The 22604-nt window shown below is 46.7% G+C and overlaps 1 protein-coding gene across 2 annotated transcripts in view; it reads left to right on the top strand.

Annotated features, from left to right (window-relative positions):
* COPS2 (COP9 signalosome subunit 2) overlaps positions 1–22604 on the top strand; it is an 82159-nt gene that overhangs the window by 33110 nt on the left and 26445 nt on the right. Inside the window, exons 4-9 of one of the 2 annotated variants that reach the window (XM_073653077.1) lie at positions 3597–3722; positions 5412–5486; positions 5595–5672; positions 6647–6821; positions 13973–14151; positions 14237–14289. In XM_073653077.1, coding sequence (XP_073509178.1) covers positions 3597–3722; positions 5412–5486; positions 5595–5672; positions 6647–6821; positions 13973–14151; positions 14237–14289 — 686 coding nt within the window. Of the gene's footprint in view, positions 1–3596; positions 3723–5396; positions 5487–5594; positions 5673–6646; positions 6822–13972; positions 14152–14236; positions 14290–22604 lie in introns of both variants that reach the window. The other variant, XM_073653076.1, reaches the window with a different exon arrangement.

Genomic DNA, 22604 nt, shown 5'->3' with positions numbered 1-22604 from the left:
CAGATAAACTGTCTCCACCGACAGTACCCCTATATGTCATCTTATTCAGGCTATACCTTACCTGCAATCACTGGTACAGGCACGAGAATGAGCTAGCAGAACATTACAAGGCAAGTCGGAGAGTGACGTATGGCAGGCAAAATACTCTGTAATCACGTCAGAAGCAGCTGAATTAGGTTTACTGCAGGTCTACTTGTAATCCCTTAAATCCTTATTTACATGATACACTTGCTTTGCCCTTGAATTCCTGGCTATATGAAAATACTGTAAATGTTGGGGTCTGTTCAGATGAAAGTAGACCAAATGCTGCAATAAATATCAATGTGCTAGTGCACACCAGCGATCTTCCCAGTGGACTGATGGAACTCACCGTGCACTAGTCTCATCCATTTTGCAGATGGATGCTTTTTTCGTTGGCAGTCTGCTCTCGGTTCGTTGGCAGTCTGCTCTCGGTTCGTTGGCAGTCTGCTCTCGGTTCGTTGGCAGTCTGCTCTCGGTTCGTTGGCAGTCTGCTCTCGGTTCGTTGGCAGTCTGCTCTCGGTTCGTTGGCAGTCTGCTCTCGGTTCGTTGGCAGTCTGCTCTCGGTTCGTTGGCAGTCTGCTCTCGGTTCGTTGGCAGTCTGCTCTCGGTTCGTTGGCAGTCTGCTCTCGGTTCGTTGGCAGTCTGCTCTCGGTTCGTTGGCAGTCTGCTCTCGGTTCGTTGGCCGTCTGCTCTCGGTTCGTTGGCCGTCTGCTCTCGGTTCGTTGGCCGTCTGCTCTCGGTTCGTTGGCCGTCTGCTCTCGGTTCGTTGGCCGTCTGCTCTCGGTTCGTTGGCCGTCTGCTCTCGGTTCGTTGGCAGTGTGCTCCTGCACCCTTAAGATGCGGATGAGTGCACATAGCTGTCCCGTGATCTGCAGTGACCAGCTGAACGGTTGCTGACAATCTGATAACCATGAACTACAGTGGTATGAAAAAGTGTTCTTTTGCATGTTCGTCACACTTAAGTGTTTCAAGTCACAAAACAAATTAAAATATTAGACAAAGATAACACAAGTAAACACAAAATGCAGTTTTTAAATGAAGGTCTTTATTATTAAGGGAAAAAGAAAGCCAAACCTTCAGGGCCCTGTGTGAAAAAGTGATTGTTCCTTAAACCTAATAATTGGTTGGGCCACCCTTCGCAGCAACAGCTGCAATCAAGCGATGTAGCCATATTGGAGCACAGACCGCCTTATTGCGTTAATGAGATATCTAGTACAGTGGAGTGGGTGCACTTTGTAGCTGGTGAAATTAATAGCAGTTCTTTTACAGATTTACTAGTGTCCATAAAGTAAAGTAGTACCATCCCAGACACTAGGGGGCATGCAGCATGCATATAAAGTCTCTTCTGTATTTCGTGTATAGCGTTGCTATCCTACCTTATCCGAACCTTCAGCAGTAAAATCGAGCTGTCATTGACTCGCCCACCCTCTGACAATAAAGATAATTCTCAGTGACCTCTGTAAAAACTGCAATATTTTAAAAATGTTTGTGGGGGGGAAAAAAAATATATAAAATGTGTAGGATAAAACCCTGACTTGAAGTTGTCCACTACTTTTTAAGATTGCCCCAATGTGTTAACCCTGTGATTATAAGACTTTTTGTAATTATCTTGAGTAGTCTTTATTGCCTGTGAGCGGCGCTATCCTTGGCCGCTCACAGGCATCACGTGACCCCCACGCCCCCCGCAGCACTGAGTCACCCCGGAACTTGACGTGACATCAGCGGATGTCAGAGCCAGCTGCAGTCGGGGGTCACGTGATACTGTGAGCGGCCAGCGATAGGTATTTACAAAAACACTTAAAATCACAGGGTTAGTACATTGGGGGAATCGTAAAAAGTAGTGGACAACTCATTTAAGTACAGTGTATTATACTTTTTACGCTAACTATAATAATATACAGTTTTACACAGCAGGGTACGTTCACACAGGACAGGAAAAAAAACCTTATTACACCTTGTACTTTGCAAAGTATCAAATATTGTGCAAATCTGCATTAAGGATTAACATATTGCAGGTTTTAAATGGCTGATGTGTTGTAATAACATATGGGGGCCTAATGAAACCCCCATTGTCTGTCTTATTTGTGCTCATATGAAGTTCATACTAATAATAAAGAAAAAAAATCATCTTTGGTGTCACCTGATCTATAAAAGTTCAGCAATATTAAAATACCACATTAACCCTACAAAATAAATGTCGGTTAAAATAAAATAAAAAAGCACATGAGAATTAACATTTTTGGGCACACGGCTTAAAGGGGTTGTACACATTTGGATAATTTTTTATTTCTTAAGTTAAATGTATTTGGGGCTAAAAAGCCTTTTTGCAATTGGATTTCATTACAATTTTACACTAATTTGCCTTCCATAGCCGCTCTTTTCTACTGTCTAATGCTGGTTGCAGAATGAATTAACCGTGAATCCATCAATGAGAGCTCTCTGACTGTAACAGTGAATATGTAACTCTTATTGTCTTTTTCGGAGCTCCTTTCATCTGATTTATGACTACAGACCATATCACAGTTAAATGTGGGGAAACAAAAGAGCCTGTAAAAGCCAAATAGTGCAAAATTTGTAATGAAACCCAGTTGTACAAATGATTTTTAGCTGCAAATGCATGCATTTAGAGAGGTGGTCCACTACATTGTATAATGCCCCCATCGATTTACACCTTTTAACCAAGTATTTTGTAAATACCCTCTGCTTCCATATCTGCCTGTGAGTGGCGCTGTCGCTGCTCGCTCAGTCCGCATCACGTCGTCAGGTCAACTTCTGGACTCCCTGGATTCCCCCAGGCGTGACCCAGTCGCACGCACCCCCCTGATTGACTAGTCTGTGGGCAGCGCGTCACCGCACGTCACAGCCCTATATCCAGTGCGTGCTTGCTGCCAACGAAAGCAGAGGAGAGCAGGAAAGCGCGCACTGGATACTGGGCTGTGACGTGCGGTGAAACGCCTCCCACAGCCCATCAATCAGGGGTGACTGGGTCACGCCTGGGGGAATCAAGGAAGTCCGGAAGTTGATGTGACGTCAGCGGTGGCTGCAGCCAGATCACGTGATGTGGACTAAGCGAGTAGCGATGGCGCCGCTCACAGGCACATATGACAGCAGACAGTATCTACAAAAATATTTAGTTAAAAGGTGTAAATCGATGGGTAAATTATACAATGTAGTGGACCACCTCTTTAAGTTAAAAACGGAAAAAAAATGTCTCCAAAGGTGGACATCCCCTTTTAAATAATGAAACTCAAACAAGGAAATGTGTTGGGATTTTCTTCCCCATAACATTTTTTTGTTTTCTGTTTTTGTTTTTTTTAGACCTGTATAAAATAAATGAAATTGTTGCACTCCCAACTGCAACTTGCTGGAGGAAAGATAAAAAAAAGTTTTGCCTCTTGGATGACTGGTATGGGAGAAAGGACTGATGAGAAAAGGGTTAATTTTTTGCCATTTCTGCTAGAAACAGTAAATCCATAAAATAAATAATAGAAACCATTCTCTGTTGTACAAAAGGGACCCTACACTTCTAATGCATATGCAGAACTTGTATGTAATTGACTTTTGTGTTTTAACAGGGCAACTATCCAGAAATGATGAATAGATACAAGCAACTTTTAACCTACATCCGCAGCGCCGTCACCAGAAACTACTCTGAGAAATCTATCAACTCCATCCTCGACTACATCTCCACTTCAAAACAGGTCTGACTTGTTTAGATGGTTTCAGTGGTCACAATCGAAAAAAGTTCTTAAAAAGCTGCTCAATGCCAAGTGGTTCCCCTCCTCAGGAGCTCTGGATTTGCCCTGTAGATGCATTCTGTACCTCACCATGTCAGTATTCATGTAGAATAGTTATTGTAAATATCAGACCTTCCCATCATATGTGCCATGCAAAAATCCACTCTGAGTAAAAAAAAACCTAGCTGCGTTGTCCCAGCTTTTTACATTCAAGCTAATTTAAACTTTACCAGGGATCTCCAAAAAGGAATATGCCGCTAATAACAAATTATCATCTCCCCATTACATAGACAATAACTGCTTTCTAAGACCACCACTGATCCGCAGTACTGGGTCCCGCATCCTCCGTTTGACTGGGGCCGCAGTTGCTTCTGCATGCTGCTGCTTCTCCATGTAAGTCTATGGGACTGCCTGAGATAAGCAAGTGCTGTGCTATGTCCATGCGAGCAATGCATGCTAGCGTGACTGCTGCTTCATGCTAACGCGGATATGACGCCTCCATTCTGGCGTTTGGTGGGGGTCTTCGCTGTCAAGTCTATCAATCTAGTAGTTATCACCTATATAATAAGTTGGTGATAAGTTATTACTGGAATACCCCTTTTATTCTCCTCTTTTCTCATTGCAAATGTTTGCTCTTGTAATGCCTTCATTAGTCCGATTTAATCTATTGAATTAAAGAGCAGCTAAACTTTTATTTAAATAATTTTGTCCATCATGGAACGTATGAAACTTGACAAATCACTTTATTGGGGGATTTGTCTTCATTCACTGCCGTCACCTTACTCCACGCACTGATACAAATGCATCTATAGCCAGGGGAAACGAAAGGGGTAGTAAGCCTCTTCCAGACATTTATTTTTTTTTACAGGAATGAAGACAAATCTCCTAATTTGGAAAGATTCATAACTTTATGTGGGACAAAATTATAAAAAAAGAAATAATGAAAGTTTAGTTACTGTTTTACCTTCATGTGGTCACGTAAAATACTGAGGTGGTTGGAGTAAGATAAGTAAGTGCCCAGTCGGCCTCTGTTATTGACACATGGCACCGCTAAATTAAAAACCTCCCGGCTGTCATGTCTCTTAAGCAATTTCTCATGTTATATAGTCAACATTTTCTGCACTAATAATGTCTCTTGTGTTTTTGACCATTTTTGATTCCAGTGTCACAAAAAAATTAATTGTCATGTCATAGATGGGTGTCTGGTGGAATTTCTGAATGTTACCGGGCATCAGAGCCGGCTGTCGGTCAGTACACGGGTGTGGTTACAGCTGCCGCTCACTGTATACTGAGCGGTGACTGAAGCCGCGCCGGCCGCACTCCTATAACTGAAAGCCCAAGGATGCCAGGAGGAATAAAGTTCATTTCCTCCTCGCAGTGGGGCTTTCAGAGCGGTGGCCAGACTGCTTCAGAGCGTTATTAACCTGCAGATTAACCCCATATCTGCAGGTTAATAGCCCTTTTTTACATGACAAGTTCACTTTAATAAAGTGCCCTTGCCGACAGTAACCGTTTACAATTCAGAGGCTCACTTTTGAGTGGGTTTTTCCGTTAATGATCGATGTGAATCTAAAGCTTATGACAGAGTTGCATTGACATTTTGTGGGGTTTTTTCTTTTTTCTGTGCTCTTTCCCAAGATGGACCTTCTGCAGGAGTTTTATGAAACCACACTTGACGCTCTGAAGGATGCGAAGAATGATCGGCTATGGTTTAAGACAAATACAAAGGTAACATACTAGATTGCGTTTGTTACCAGTATGCTAGGGCCGTATTTCACACTTGGCTTTATTACATTTTCCTGAGAGCTAAACTCACCCGGAGCTTTCTGTTTGCAGCTTGGTAAGCTGTACTTGGAACGTGAAGAGTTTGGAAAATTACAGAAAATTTTACGTCAGCTACACCAGTCGTGTCAGGTAATTATTTTCTACTTTTTTGTCACATGACTGTATTTTTAATATTTTTATTAAAGGGTTATTTTCAAATTTGGAAGTTTCCTTATGATAGGGAATAACTTTCCGACTGCTGGGACTCCCACTGATCTCAAGAACCAATGATCTGAAGAGCTCCCTGTGAGTGAAGAGGGTGGTCAGTCTTGTGCACAGCTGCTCCATTCATTCTCCTGGGATTGCCAAAGGCCAGCCGAGTGCAGCGCTCAGCTATCTCTGGCAGTCCCATTAAGAATGAATGGAGCAGCAGTGTGCATGATCAACCACTGCTCCATTCACATGGGGCTCTTCAGAGCCTTGGTTCTCGGGATTGGAGTCAGACCCCCCCAGTGACCAGAAGGTTATCCTCTATCCTTTTGGATAGATGATAACGTCTATACTTGAGAATACCCTTTTTCTATTTTTAGTTTAATCAAAACGAAATTACTCTTCCACTGAAATCACTTTGGAAGAATGCTCTATTGTCTCGATATTGCTGCTACATACTTGTTGTGGCGCCCACTGGTGTTCTTTTCATTCCATATTGGGACATCTATTCAATGAGTCTAGTCCTGCTGGGTGGAAACCACATCTATTGTGCTGAATCTAATTGTCAGGCCTCCACAACAGCAGCAATGGCTGCCCCCATCATGTACAGGGTTCAGATTGCATGGCTGAGCTACTGGGCATGTGTGACCAGCACTGCACACCTCAGAGGAACATTTCGAGACTCTGAAATGAACACCAGGGGGCGCTACAATACATTTGTAGCAGCAGTGTCTGTAAAGCATTTTTTATAAAGATGCCAATTGAAAAGTTTGTTTAGCATGGTGTTTTTTTCTAAGGAGTACTTTTATTTTGTATTTATTTTAGGGGGGATTAAAATGGGCAAAGCGAAAAACCTACTGCTCATTAGAACTTATGCAACGACATGAAAAATTTATGTTTACTCTCTGTTGTAGACTGATGATGGAGAGGACGATCTGAAGAAGGGAACGCAGCTACTGGAGATCTACGCTTTGGAAATTCAAATGTACACAGCACAGAAAAACAACAAAAAACTTAAAGCACTATATGAACAGTCGTTGCACATCAAATCTGCCATCCCTCACCCTCTTATTATGGGAGTGATCAGAGGTGAGATGAAGACGTGGGTTCTTTGAACATTTTGATTCAATTCGCATTATTAATGTTTCAGGGTTGCATGTTCTCCGAAATACCATAACTGGCAGAAAATATGTTATGCCATTTGTATCATGGCTCCCAATGAAGATTGAAGCGAATGTACAGTTATATAGAAAGTAGATGGAGGCTATCGCATCGGGAGGGCGGTAATGTCACGACAAGCCCCAGGCTGCAGGCTTTGCAGCGTTGAGAATCTCTCCCCCCACCCCCCATGTGCTCACCCACCTATCCATTCTCTCTTTCACCCATGTGCTGACTTCTCCCGTCTGTGCTCTCTTGTTTGACCTGTCTACCCCATGTGCTATCCCCCTTGTATGCTGTCTCTTTCCTTCCTGTGCTGTGTTCTCCCCTCATGTGCTGTCCCTTTTGAGCTGCCCCCCCGTGCTCTGTCTCTCTCCCCCTGTGCACTTTCTCTCTCCCCCATTTGCTGTCTTCTCCTCTCATGTGATCTCTTCTTTGACCTGTGTACCCATGTGCTTTCCCCCATTGTCTGCTGTCTCTCTACTTCTTGTGCTACATTCTCCCCTCATGTGCTGTCCCGTTTGAGTTGTCTGTCTCCCCCCTGTGTGCTCCGTCTGTCTCCCCCCTGTGTGCTCCGTCTGTCTCCCCCCTGTGTGCTCCGTCTGTCTCCCCCCTGTGTGCGCTGTCTGTCTCCCCCCTGTGTTCTCGGTCGCGCATCTGCCGCCGGGATCAGCCGAATGATTCACTGCACCTGCGCTGAATTCGCGCAAGCGCAGTAAAACAGATAGCGGTGGTCACATTAAAAGTGCGCATGCTCTGCTCCTGTACAAAGATGGAGGCGGTCAGTGAATCATTCTGCTGATCACGGCGGTGTGTGCAGCGTGTTCGCGACGGTGTTCCGCTGGTGGTACCGCGCAAGAGGCTGGTACCACCAGCGGTTTCCATATTGAGACACGCATCACTTCTTTGAATTCTGGGATCCGAACACATCTGGACTGAAACGGATGTGAAGACATTACAAGGTAAGTATATTATAGATAAGTTCACTCTGGTCAGAAGTCTGACATTCTGCCCACCCACGCAACTATGATGGATCCAGTTAATAATATAGGCAGAGACATGATGGGTGTCAATCATCAAAGGATGCTTACAAATATAATACTCATGACTGTATGTTTTAGGCTAGGACTACACAGAGACTTACTGTTACAGAGTGTCCTAATTGTTTCCAATTCTATTTGATTTTCTTTCGCATGCGATTCACCTGCCATAGATTTTAAAGCAAGTCACATGCAATTTATCTGCGATCTGGACTTTTTTTTTAATAGCGAAATCACAGCTGTAAATTAGTCAGGCGAAGGCAAGTTACACAAAGGTTTTAGTTCACACAACTTGTCTAAGAATTGCTATCGCACAACACGTGGCTGTGTAGCCCAAGCCCAAGGTTTTCTTAGCAGCTGTAATACAAATGGTACAATATTATGTTTTTTTTCTTTGTTTTAAGGCTATGTTTCTGCAACCATTGTTTTTTTGTTGTTGTTTTTGTTGTTTTTTTTTTTCATTATGCTTACTTGCAAATGAATGAATATTGCATCCAGATCACCTACTGCCAACAGTGAATGCACAACACATGAATTTTATGCTTTTATTGTGTAAATTAATCCTGCCGTTACAAAGATGTATTAGGCTATGTGCCCACGATGCAGAAATGCTCAGGATTTTTTTTGTACATGCGTTTTTCCTGCCAGGGACATGCGGATGTGAAGCATTCTTCACATGCATTTCTGCATGCGGGTTGTCAAGCGCTTTCCAAGCGATTTTAGCATCACTTGGAAAGTGCTTGTCAACTTGGTCACACTATATACACCGTATATTCCGGCGTATAAGACGACCTGGTGTATAAGACGACCCCCCTACTTTCCTGTTAAAATATAGAGTTTAGGATATATTCACCGTATAAGACTACCCCTTTTCCAACGCATACCAAACACCGGTAAAAATAAAAAAAAAAACAGATTTGAATTTAACATGGTCCTTTTTTTAATTTAAATTCTTATGACATGCAGGTATATAGCAGGAAAACTGTCACTCATAAACATATTAAAATAGGGGGGACCCCACGTCATTTTTTGGGGGGGTCCCCCATTCTAATAGCTAGTAAAGGCTAGGTATTCAGCTGGGGGCTGATATTAGTAGCCTGGGAAGCTCCGTGGGTATTACCCCCTTCCCAGACTTCAAACATCTGCCCCAGCTGTCTGCTTAACCTCCGCTAGAGACTATAATGATGGTGGATCCCACGCCAATTTTCTTTTTAAAAAATCCTTTATTTTAACACTAAATGACAATTGAGGGGTTAATAAAGATGCAGTCCCTAAATTATTATTAATTTTGTAATTAATTTTTCCCAAAAATGTTGACGTGGGCTTCGCCATATTTTTGTATGCCAGCCAGGTACAGCAGGCAGGAACGTGCTGCCCCCAACCACCAGCTGCCTATTTGTACCTGGCCGGACACAACAATATAGGGAAGCCCTTTTTTTTTTTAATTATTTCATGAAATAATTTAAAAAAAAAAGACGTGGGGCTTCGCCCTATTTTTGTGTCCAGCCAGGTACAACTAGGCAGCTGGGGGCTGGAATCTGCAGCGCAGGGAGGCCCAAGCTTTCTGGCCCCCCCCCGCTGCAAATTGCAGTCCGCAGCCACCCCGGAAAATGGCGCGTTCATAGAAGCGCCATCTTCTGGCGCTGTACCCAACTCATCCAGGGCCCTGGTGCGGTGGCTCACTGGGTAATAAAGGGGTTAAGGCCAGCTTGGCATTATCAGCTGGCCCTAAGCCCGAAATTCATGGGGTCACGCCAATATTAGACATGACCGCCATGAATTTCTAGTAAAGTAATTAAAAAAAACACAAACACCCAGAATAAAGTCCTTTAATTGAAATAAAGACACAATTTTTTAATGTTCTAAATTAAACCATACTTACCATCACGCCCATTCCAGCTGAAGCCAACGATCTCCTGCAATAAAAGTAAAATAATAAAGCAACCTCATCCTTACCTCTCCATGGTTCCCAGGACCGGTCCAGCTCTGCTACATTCACATGACAGGCTGGACCGCAGCAGAACGCTGCCGTTCAGCTTGCCATGCGGCAGACACTGAGAAGCGCAGGTATGCTTGGGCTCCTCAGTGTCTGACTGTGACGGCATCCAGATGAGCCGAGATCATGTCCAATGAACTCGGCTCACCTCATGCACGTCACTGACAGCGTGGGAAAATTCTCCTGCTCCCCGCATGCGCAGTAGAAGTTTCCCACGCTGTCAGTGACGGACGTCCAGGAGGTGAGCTGAGTTCATTGTCGGCTCATCTGGATGCCGTCACAGCCAGACACTGCAGAGCGCAAGCATGCCTGCGCTTCTCAGTGTCTGCGGGATGACAGGCTGGATGGCAGCGTTCTGCTGCGGTCCAGCCTGTCATGTGAATGTAGCAGAGCTGGACCGGTCCTGGGAACCATGGAGAGGTAAGGATGAGGTTGCTTTATTATTTTTCTTTTATTGCAGGAGATCGTTGGCTTCAGCTGGAATGGGCTTGATGGTAAGTATGGTTTAATTTAGAACAATAAAGAATTGTGTGTTTATTTCAATTAAAGGACTTTATTCTGGGTGTTTGTGTTTTTTTTAACTTTGACTATGGGGTTAGTAATGGGGGTGTCTTATAGACGCCTCTCCATTACTAACCTGGGCTTGATGTCAGCTGGCATTATAAGCTGACATGAACCCCACCACTATTACCCCCTGCCACCGCACCAGGGCAGCGTGGAAGAGCGAGGCTAAGTGCCAGAATTGGCGCATCCTATGGATGCGCCATTTCTGGGGCGGCTGACGGCTGGTGTTTCTAGCCTGGGAGGGGGCCAATATTCATGGCTCCCTTCCTGGGCTATTAATATCAGCCCCCAGCTGTCTGCCTAGCCTTTGCTAGCTATTAAATTAGGGGGGACCCCACGTCATTTTTTTTGGGGGGTCCCCCATTTTAATAGCTAGTAAAGGCTAAGTATTCAGCTGGGGGCTGATATTAGTAGCCTGGGAAGCTCCGTGGGTATTACCCCCTTCCCAGGCTTCAAACATCTGCCCCAGCTGTCTGCTTAACCTCCGCTAGAGACTAAAATTAAGGGGAACCCCACGCCAATTTTTTTTTAAATAAATCCGTTATTTTAACACTAGATGACAAGTACAGTAACCAGCACTGTCACTGTACTTCATATATATGTGACTGACATGTTTCTATCTATCTAATCTATGTGTGATGCTCTATCTTTCTGTTATAAATTGTCGGGTACAGATGCTGAATTGCCGGCCGGCTTTTTTAAAGAGACGGTGCATGAAAACACTAATATTTGTTTTAATAAATCCTTTACACTAAATGACAAGTACAGTAAGCAATACTGTCACTGTACTTCATATATATGTGACTGACATGTTTCTATCTATCTAATCTATGTGTGATGCTCTATTCTTTCTATTCTAAATTGTCGGGTGCCGGCTTATGCCGCTGCTGAATTGCCGGCTTTTCATATATTGTCACAGAAGCGATGCGAACTTCCCTGCTCCGGACACAGCGCACCGCTTCTGTGACAAGTGAAAACTGTCGGCACAGAAGCCCTGCGCTGTGTCCGGAGCTGGGAATACGCAGCGATGTGTCCGTTTCAGCACAGAAGCGCTGACTGTCTGGACCTACCGCCGCCGTATTTTAACTCCCTCCACCTTATATTAACTCCAACATGGCAGGGATACGGCCACGGCAGCTTATTAACACCCCCAGAGTATCCCCGCATGTCAATTTCTGAAAGTTCAAAAGCATTACCGGCGTATAAGACGACCCCAGACTAGACAGAAGATTTTTCAGTCTTCAAAAGTCGTCTTATACGCCGGAATATACGGTAAATCCATGCAAACGGCATGGATTTATATAGTGTGACCGTAAAAGAATGTTTAAAAATAAAAAAATAAATCTATACTTGCCTTCCGATGGCCCCCGGAGTCTTGATTCGCTCCGTCCTGGCTTGCCGGCAGCTCACAGTGCACTACACTGAAGGACCTGCCGTCACATGACTATGACATCGGCGCAGGTCCTTCAGTCCAACGCGATCTGCCGGCAAGTGAAGACAAGTGCAGCAGGGGCCATCAGAAGATAAATATGATGTTTATTTTTTATTTTATTCTTTTTTTTTTTTACAGGTACTATGATACCCGGGTCCGGAGGAGAGTCTTCAGTCCTCCACACCAGGGTACCATCCGCACATTGAAACGTTTGGATTCCGCATGTACAGATGCAGTGATGCGGAATCCAAGCGATTCAATGCAAGACAATGGTGGCGAAAACGCAGCACTTCTGCAAAATAATTGGTAGTGCTGTGTTTTTTTCCGCAATGATAACCCTACCATGTGTTTTTTAAGCGTTTCTGCCGCTGCGGAAACGCTTAAAAACACGCATCGTGGGCACACAGCCTTAAATGGTATTCTGGTAAGGAGAAATTATCATCTATCCACAGAATGGATGATCACTTCTAAATACGAGGGGGGCTAGCTGTTGAGACCACCACTGTTCACAAGAGTGGGGGGGACTTCTGTTCCCTGTTGAAATGGAGAGGCAGTACGCACGGTTGACCACTGCTCTAGTCATTCTGTAAGGGATTGACGAAGATAGCCGAGCATTGTACTCTGCCGTCAGACCCTTATCGATCTAGAAGGTATCAGCTATCACAAGGGTCTGAGCAATTGCTTTATTGACCGCACACCCACATCAATTGATTTACACGGGTTAACCTTATGTTGTGTACATTTCAGGGAAAAGCTTATGAGAGAACTTCCTGGTGATGTATTCATAGCATTGTAAAGTCTTATCTGTATGGTAGAAGAAGGTGACTCTGAGATAAAATTGTAATCTGGGAATTTGTGACTTTCTCTGCCTATTTGTTCTGTTGCACAACTATGCAATGTATGTAATCGTGATTGCTTGTTGGCGAGCACGTACAACTATAATAGGACAGCGCTAAAGATCAGTTCTATCTGTAAAGGCATACAATGAATGTGGCAAAACATAGTCTTCTGCCTAAAGGTGGCTGTACCTAAATGAGTGGCAGCCAAACACTCACATTTTTCAGTAGTATTATGTATGGGGCTGTCCTTGTTCATACCCATCAGCAGATATTGGGGGGGGGGAGGCGGAGGAGGAAAGGATGGGCATGACAGATAATTTCAGACTCATGCTATGGGATTTACCCATCTGCTGTCTTATTACAAATGCTCCAAGTAGTCTTATCTTTTATCCCAAAGAATTTCTAATTTTCAAGAGGAAGTCTGAGATATTGTTTTCTATTTAATCATAGAGCTGCAGCTGTTTAATGTCACCTGTGCTGTATTCACCCTCCTTGGGTCCAGCACTGCCTCTCCGTCACTTCCAGGTGTTTGTTGATAGGCTGCAGCAGCGACTTATGTGCATATAACTACTCCAGACAGCCCAAGCTGCTGAGCTCAGTGATTGGCTGCCGTGGTCACATGTGATGTAGGAGCTTGTAAACAAAGATTGGGGGCGACAGCAGAGAGGCAGCCCTGGACCTGGGAGAGGGCGAGTATAGCTGAGTTTTTCTACAGCTGCAACCCTATCACTTAAATGAGTAATCTGCACTCTGTGTATGCTGATGCTTATCGGACTTAACCTCTAAAGCAGATCTATCCTCTGAGATGTAGTTTGGGATTTAGGGGATCATGCTGAGCCTCCCACAGGAAAGCCACAATTCAGAGCCATTGTGAGAACCACTAAAGACTCCCATCAGGTCTCCTTTAGTGCGGATGCTTCCATCACTTGACTGATAGCATTTTAACCTATTTTGTTTAAATCAACAAAGTGCTGTCTACATAGCTTGGAAATGACGCCTAACAAATATGAAACGGAGTGAAACCAATAGGGCAAAGCACACGGGTTGTTAAGTGGTGAACAGTTATTTTCTTAAGATATCCAATAAACTGTTGATGTGTTTTCCTTAGGGTCTGATGCCCATAGTCTGTTGTTTTTTTGTGTAATGTTCCTTATCTAGATAGCTGCTGACATGCATGAATGAATGAATGAGGTTTTTGTTTTCTCTTTCAGAATGTGGAGGGAAGATGCACCTAAGAGAAGGGGAATTTGAGAAGGCGCACACAGATTTCTTTGAAGCATTTAAAAATTATGATGAATCTGGAAGCCCAAGAAGAACAACATGCTTGAAATACCTAGTCCTGGCAAACATGCTCATGAAGTCTGGTATAAACCCGTTCGACTCTCAGGAGGTATATGACTCTTTCTGTATGCTGGGTGAACCTTTGTAGGATGTTGATGTTACTTGATTATAATCATTCTTCTTCTTCCCCTTAGGCTAAACCTTATAAAAATGATCCTGAAATTCTAGCAATGACAAATTTAGTAAGGTAAGCTGCTGCTTGTGTGTGGCTACCCATAATTCTGATAATGTGCCAGTTTTCTGGGCCAGGCCCCGTGCAAGAACCGCTAGAAAGTTATCAGCCATAAGTAAAGGCTACCTCCCCCTTGTAAAGACCATAGAAATTAGTACCAAATAAAAAGACCCATATCTCTGGGACCGTACAACGGATTTTTAAAAAAACAGACAGTAGTTGGAATAAAATCTTATCAAAATCTGATGACTTTTGACCTGTTGGTAGGTCCTCTCGAAGTTTACCACTAATTATAAGAAACCTGTTTCTTAGATTTCTGTTTTAATTTGCTGAACTTTGTGCATTTAATGTGCAGTATCTTACAGTGCCTACAAGTAGTATTCAACCCCCTGCAGATTTAGCTGGTTGACACATGCGGAATTAACTTGGCATTGTGACATTTGTACTGTAGATCAGCCTGGAAGTGGGAAATGCACTGCAGCAAATTTTGTTTTTGTTTTTTTAAAACGTTAAAAGTTAATTCAGAGTGTCATTTATTATTCAACCCCTCAAACCACAAGAATTCTGTTTGGTCCCCCTAAAGTATTAAGAAGTAGTTCAGGCACCAAGAATAATGAGCTTCACATGTGTGGATTAAAGATCTCTTTTGCCAGCCTTTTCTGACTATTTAAGACCCTCCCCAAACTTGTGAACAGCACTCAGGCATGGTCAACATGGGAAAGACAAAGGAGCATTCCAAGGCCATCAGAGACAAGATCGTGGAGGGTCACAAGGCTGGCAAGGGGTACAAAACCCTTTCCAAGGAGTTGGGCCTACCTGTCTCCACTGTTGGGAGCATCATCCGTAAGTGGAAGGCTTATGGAACTACTGTTAGCCTTCCACGGCCTGGACAGCCTTTGAAAGTGTCCTCCCGTGCCGAGGCCAGGCTTGTCCGAAGAGTCAAGGCTAACCCAAGGACAACAAGGAAGGAGCTCCGGGAAGATCTCATGGCAGTGGGGACATTGGTTTCAGTCAATACCATAAGTAACGTACTCCACCGCAATGGTCTCCGTTCCAGACGAGCCTGTATGGTACCTTTACTTTCAAAGCGTCATGTCAAGGCTCGTCTACAGTTTGCTCATGATCACTTGGAGGACTCTGAGACAGACTGGTTCAAGGTTCTATGGTCTGATGAGACCAAGATCGAGATCTTTGGTGCCAACCACACACGTGACGTTTGGAGACTGGATGGCACTGCATACGACCCCAAGAATACCATCCCTACAGTCAAGCATGGTGGTGGCAGCATCATGCTGTGGGGCTGTTTCTCAGCCAAGGGGCCTGGCCATCTGGTCCGCATCCATGGGAAGATGGATAGCACGGCCTACCTGGAGATTTTGGCCAAGAACATCCGCTCCTCCATCAAGGATCTTAAGATGGGTCGTAATTTCATCTTCCAACAAGACAACGACCCAAAGCACACAGCCAAGAAAACCAAGGCCTGGTTCAAGAGGGAAAAAGTCAAGGTGTTGGAGTGGCCTAGTCAGTCTCCTGACCTTAACCCAATTGAAAACTTGTGGAAGGAGCTCAAGAATAAAGTCCACATGAGACACCCAAAGAACCTAGATAACTTGGAGAAGATCTGCATGGAGGAGTGGGTCAAGATAACTCCACAGACCTGTGCTGGCCTGATCAGGTCTTATAAAAGACGATTATTAGCTGTAATTGCAAACAAGGGTTATTCCACAAAATATTAAACATAGGGGTTGTATAATAATTGACCCACACTTTTATGTTTAAAATTTAATAAAATTCATCTGAGCAACATAACTTTTTGGTTTGTAAGATTTATGCTTCTGTTCATAAAACGTACTCTCGTTTGCAGTTTGAAGGCTCTAACTTATTTGCATCTTATCAAACCAGCTAAATCTGCAGGGGGGTTGAATACTACTTGTAGGCACTGTATATCTCCATCCATGACTAAACACAAGTCTATCTTTACCACATCGCAAGCTCACCAGTTAGTGGCTAGAGCTGTAGGAGAAGCACAATAAGAACCAACTATGTAGTGCCCAACGGGGCACAACCGTGAAAAACTAAATGAGATGCCCAACAGGGCCAACAGGACATAGGTCCAAACACAGGGAGGGTGCTGTGTCCCCAAATGAAGGCTCCAAGAAAGAGATTTTATGGTGAGTACCCAAAAATCCCTCTTTCTTTATCGCTTCATTGGGGGACACAGGACCATGGGACGTCCCAAAGCAGTCCCTTGGGTGGGAGAACAGAAGATAGTCACAGACTAGGTCAGACTTCGGCAACTGCCGCCTGCAGGACCTTCCGTCCAAGACTGGCATCAGCCGAAGATTAAGTGTGGACCTTGTAAAACCTTGAAAAGGTGTGAAGAGAAGACCACGTTGCGGCCTTGCACATTCGAGAGGCCGAAGCCTGATGGCGAACCGCCCAAGAGGCCCCCACCGCCCTGGTGGAGTGAGCCCTTACTCCGGGAGGGGGAGGTTTGCCCGAGATGCGATGTGCGTCCAAGTTGGTCGAACGTATCCAACTGGCGATGGTTGACTTGGAAGCAGGGAGACCCTTGCGATGCCCCTCAGGGATGACAAAAAGGGCATCCGAGCGCCGAAGGGAAGGCCGTTCTGGAAAGGTACACACGTAGAGCTCTGACCAGGTCCAGTTTGTGCAGAGACTTCTCCCGTGGATGCACTGGAGCAGGGCAAAAGGAAGGCAAAACGATGTCCTCATTAATGTGAAAAGCGGAAACCACTTTTGACAAAAAGGAAGGCACCAGCCTGAGCACTACCTTGTCTTGATGGAATACCAGAAAAGGCGACCGACAAGAGAGGGCTGCTAGTTCTGCAACCCTTCTAATAGAGGTAACAGTCACCAGAAAAGCCACCTTCCAGGAAAGGAGAGAGTCTGGAATGTTCTGAATGGGTTCAAAAGGAGTCTGTTGTAGGACGCTTAGGACCATATTAAGGTCCCATGGTTCCACTGGAGAGCGATAGGGGGGCGCCAGGTGGGCCACCCCTTGTAGAAAGGTCCTGACCTGAGGACAGCTAGCTAAGTTACGTTGGAATAGAATGGACAAGGCCGAAACTTTGCCCTTGAGAGTGCTGAGAGATAGTCCCGCCTCTAGACCAGACTGAAGAAAAGCCAAAATGACTGGCAAAGAAAAGGACATAGGAGTCAGTTGATCTTGTTCGCAGTGACGAAAAAAGGCTCTCCAAGTTCTGTGATATATGCGCGAGGTAGCGGGTTTTCTGGCGTTAATTAGGGTCTGAATGACATTGTCAGTAAAGCCTGCCGTCTTCAACACCGCGGCCTCAACGGCCATACCATTAAATTCAGAGAACGAGAACTCTGATGAAGAATAGGACCCTGAGAGAGGAGGTCTGGACGGTCTGGTAGTCTCCAGGGGGATTCGACAAGCAGATTTACCAGATCTGCGTACCAGACGCGTCTGGGCCAATCTGGGGCTACTAGGAGAACTGGTACTCCCTCTGTCTTGACCTTTTTGATGACTCGAGGGATCAAAGGTAGAGGTGGAAAGAGATAGGGCAGTTGGAACTGTGACCATGATATGACTAGCGCGTCCTGAGCGATTGCTAGTGGATCGCGGGACTGAGCTACAAAGGACGGGACCTTGTGGTTTAACCGGGACGCCATGAGGTCGACCTCCGGCATGCCCCAACGCAAGCAGATTTAGTGAAACACCTCGGGATGGAGAGACCATTCTCCTGAGGCGAAGCCCTGCCGACTGAGGAAGTCGGCCGCCCAGTTGTCGACCCCTGGAATGTGGACTGCTGAGATTGCCGGGACCGTTTTCTCTGCCCAAAGTAGCACTCTTGCCACCTCTTTTAAAACGGGCTTGCTGCGCGTTCCTCCTTGATGGTTTATGTATGCCACGGCCGTGTCATTGTCCGATTGTACCCGGACTGGGGACCCTGCCAGGATCTTCTGCCAGTGACGCAACGCCAGATAAATCGCCCTTATCTCCAGAATGTTGATGGGAAGGGAGACTTTGTGGGGACTCCACCGGCCCTGGACCGTGTGTTGTAGGAAAACTGGCCCCCAACCGATGAGGCTGGCATCGGTCGTGACCACCTGCCAGCGAAGTGGAAGGAATGATCTCCCGGGTCTGAAGGAAGAAGGGCGGGACCACCAGGTTAGCGACCGTCTTACTTGAGGAGGTAACCTGATACGTCGATCTAGAGATGACGGATCCTTGTCCCAAGCTGAGAGAAGGGACAACTGCCTCCATGGCCGCTACCATCTTTCCCAGGACACTCATGCATAGGCGAAGGGAGTGTGGACCTGGGTCGGAGAGGATGTGGATTGCTTGTCGTAGGGAGTTTATCTTTTCCCTCGGAAGGAGGACCCGGGCACGGGCCGTGTCGAACTGCATCCCTAGGAAGGTTAGGCGTTGGCATGGGACCAAGGAGGACTTGTCCGTGTTGATCAGCCAGCCTAACCGGCAGAGAGTGTTCAAGGTGATCTGGAGGCTGTGGAGACAGTCCTTGAACGTGGGGCCTTTGATTAACAGGTCGTCGAGGTAGGGGATGATTACAATTCCCCTTGTTCGAAGAATGGCCATAACTGTCACCATCACCTTCGTGAAAACCCTCGGGGCTGTGGCGAGGCCGAAGGGGAGGGCAGTGAACTGGTAATGCGCGTTCTTGAAGGAAAAGCGTAGGAACTTCTGATGTGACGCGCAGATTGGGATGTGAAGGTATGCATCCTGAATGTCCACTGAGCATAGATATTCCCCGGCCTCCATCGAGGCGATTACCGACCTGAGGGACTCCATCCTGAACTGTCGGATGCGTACATGTCGGTTTAGCTGTTTAAGGTCCAGAATCGGACGTAGTGAGCCGTCCTTTTTTGGGACGACGAAGAGATTTGAGTAAAAACCGGAAAACCTTTACTGAACGGGAACCGGGACTATGACTCCTGAGCGTAGAAGGGAGGTGATGGCTTGGAGGAAACCGGGAAGCAGAGATGGTTGTGGGGGGCGGGACCTGAGAGAGAGTGATCATGGGCTGGAATCGAACTCTATTTTGTAGCCGGAAGTCACAATTTCTTTTACCCAGGCATCTCCTATTGCCGGGAGCCAAGAATCTGTGAACAGAAGGAGACAGCCGCCCACCCTGGGAGAAGTCCCAGGTGGGAGTGACCTGTCATGTTGAGGAAAACCTGTTGGATCGTGATCCAGAGGACTTGGAGGAGCGACTCTTTGGGCGCCAGTTAGGCGTGGGCCTAAAGGAAGGTCTACGACTGTCCCGCTGTGCTGGAGTACGGTCCTGTTGAGAGGAGGGGTTCGGTTGAGCGAACTGATGAAAGGACCGGAATTGAAGGGGGCATCTCCTAGGAAAAGGGAGTTTGGGTCTGGGTTGGGGGAGAGAGGTGCTCTTACCCCCAGTAGCATCGGAGATGATCTGATCTAGCTTGGATCCAAACAGCCTGGAACCCTGAAAAGGAAGATTAGTTAGAGATCTTTTGGAAGCCGGGTCGGCGTTCCAAGCCTTAAGCCAAAGAATTCTACGTAAGGCAACGAGATTACTGGAAACCTGGGCTGAGCATGCAGCGGAGTCGAGGGACGCCGTAAGCAACTATTTTCCGGCATGGCCGATCTGATCAGCTAAGTCGGCCAGATCGTCCGGGGAGGCGCCTGCTAGGATGCCCTGTCTGAGCTGTTTGGCCCATGCGGACACCGCTTTTGATACCCAAGTTGAGGCGAAGAAAGGGCAGAGTGAGGTGCCCGCAGCCTCAAAGGCTGACTTGGTGAGGGACTCAACCTGTCTATCCGTGGTATCCTTAAGGGAGGAACCATCCGTAAGAGACAGTACCGTCTTGGCGGAAAGGCGAGAGACGGGAGGATCCACAGATGGGGACTCCGTCCATTTGCTCACAAGGTCATGGTTAAAGGGGTATAGGATGTTTAACTGTTTCTTTCCTGTAAAGCGCTTTTCTGGATGCTCCCACTGCTTTTTCTAACCATGCAGAATTTGACAGCGTTTTTCAAAAGTGCGTGCAGGACGCTTAATCTTTTTGAAGGAAACTGAGTAATCCCGGGAAGGGCTCTCGTCTTCTGTAACATGCAGAGTCTGACAGCCGTTATAAGGCTGTCTATCATGTCCTGGACCTTTGGAATACTGGTCAGAGTCTGAATCTGAAGCAGAGTTGGATCCCTGGGCGACCTCCGGGGAAGAGGTGTGAGACGCAGGGAGCATCTTGGAGTCTGGAGAGCTGGAGGATGAGCTTGCGTGGGTCCGTTTCTGCCCTTGTGAGGAGGGGGCAGGGGTGCCTGCGAATCGTCTGTGGGGACGTTCGGAGCGCTGGTGGCCGTGGATAGCATAGGCAAACGTTCTGGCAAGCGTTTTAAGACCTGCACCAGAGATTGAGAAACCTTGGTGAGGTCAGAGACAGACAGACTGTGACATAGCAACAGCCCACTCCGAAGGGGAGGGGGTTACCACGTCCTGAGCGGTGGGGGGATCTTGGGGTGCCAGCATGGCGGGAGGTTTGCAGGTCGAGCAGAAGGCCGTAGTGAGACCCGCGGGCCACTTGCTACGCCTGTGCCCTTTGCGATACTATGTGACGATGTGAGAGGGACGGACTGAGGGCTCCCTGGGTTTGGACATATGTGCCTGACCAGGGATACTGCAGAGGGGAGCGCTGTGAGCAGGGGGGTCGGTGTCAGGACAGAGCCAACCCGATCCTGTAGAGAAGCAGTCCCGTGTCCCCCTGAAGGCTCCGAAGGTGAGGCTGGAGCGGGTCAATAGGTGCCGTCGGAGCGGGGAGCTGCGTGCGGCAGAGAGATGGCGTCGGTGCAGAGGACGCAGAGTTGATGACTGAGCGCGACAAGGCTCCGATAGGTAGATGGGAAGGGGGGGGGCGGGCTTGGGAGACCCGCCGTAATAGGTCCGCAGAAGGCACGAGGGCGTGATGGAAGCGTCACTATGCTCCTCGGCCCTGGTTGGTCAAAAAGGAGGGGGCGTATAGGCGTTGGAGCGGGACCGCCCACCAGACACGCCCCCCAAAGGAGAAAAGCGCGGCAGATTTGCCGCGCATTGTGAAGGAGAAGGAGGAAGTGGCCCAGGGAAGCGCTGTTAAGCTCCATTTTTGGTGAGAGGGGGAGGGTGGAGGGAGACAGGTAACGCCGGGGGAGTGGGACCTGCAGCTAGAAGACAGGGAAGTACCTGTCTTAGCGGGTCCGGGTACCGTCCCTTCCTTTCTCCTTCTGAGGATGGTCTCAGGATGCCTTCCTGGATAGGGGGGGATCCTGGCTTTTCCTCCTTCCCGCACTGTCCTGGACAGTGCAGGAGACGGTGTCAACCCCAGAAAACTGGGGGAAGGTCACCCGCAGGGACCACCGTCTCCCTCCCAGGCCGCTCCGAGGAGGGGGCTGGGGTGGGGAACAGGCTAGGACTGGCCACCGAAATCACCCTGAGACACCCTAAGGTGACAGGGGATAAGTCCTGCCCAGCGGGTCCGAGAGTGGGCGATGTGGGGGTAGCCACATTGCTCTCTCGGTCGCTAGTGGGTTAACAGGGGACGCAATGTGCCCTGTTAGCCTGAAGAGCTGTATCTGAAAAAGAAAAAAGAAAGGTTAATAAACACAACAGGGTTGGATCTGTAAAGATCCAGGTCTACCTCCTACAGACACTAAGCTTAAACTGGTGAGCTTGGTGCCTGTAGGCGGGTGCATACTTCGGAGGAGGAGCTATTTTCCTTTTTTTGCATAGTGTCAACCTCCTAGCGACAGCAGCATACACCCATGGTCCTATGGTCCTGTGTCCCCCAATGAAGCGATAAAGAAAGATGCCCCGTGGAGCATCTAAACGCTGCAGATTTTTGGATACTGTTATATTCCTAATTTCTTTAGTAAGGACAAAACATTGCTTCCAAAGTTTTGTTTAAATGGAACCTGCCACCTGCAAAACCAACTATTTACCTGCAGATATAGTGGTAATCTGTAGGTAAATGTTATTTTAACCATGTTTTGCTGTGTTACTGGAAGCGTGGCTACAGGGAGGAAATTAAGTTAAATCCTCCCTGCAGCTGCTCGCTTCCAGTGATCGGTGCTGTGCAGGGAGCTGGAACAGTCCCTATCAGCGGTGATTGTATTAAGCTGGCCACACAGGGTTTATCTGCAGAAAATGTGGTAATCTGCAGATAACTTGCACCATCCAGAAATGCTGTTCATCTTTCAGCACTTTTAAGATCCTGTTCACATAACTGTTTCACTCACTCTTTGACATATGAAAAGCTTCTGACATATACCTCTGACAGTAGTAACTGTGAGAGCTTCTTCCAATGCACAAGTGTAGATACAT

Source organism: Phyllobates terribilis, unplaced genomic scaffold (genome assembly GCF_046119375.1).
Source record: "Phyllobates terribilis strain yellow unplaced genomic scaffold, ASM4611937v1 Scaffold_11__3_contigs__length_659146591, whole genome shotgun sequence".
Lineage (NCBI taxonomy): Eukaryota > Metazoa > Chordata > Amphibia > Anura > Dendrobatidae > Phyllobates > Phyllobates terribilis.
Note: the sequence above shows the minus strand (reverse complement) of the source record. Positions and strands in the feature narration are given on the sequence as shown.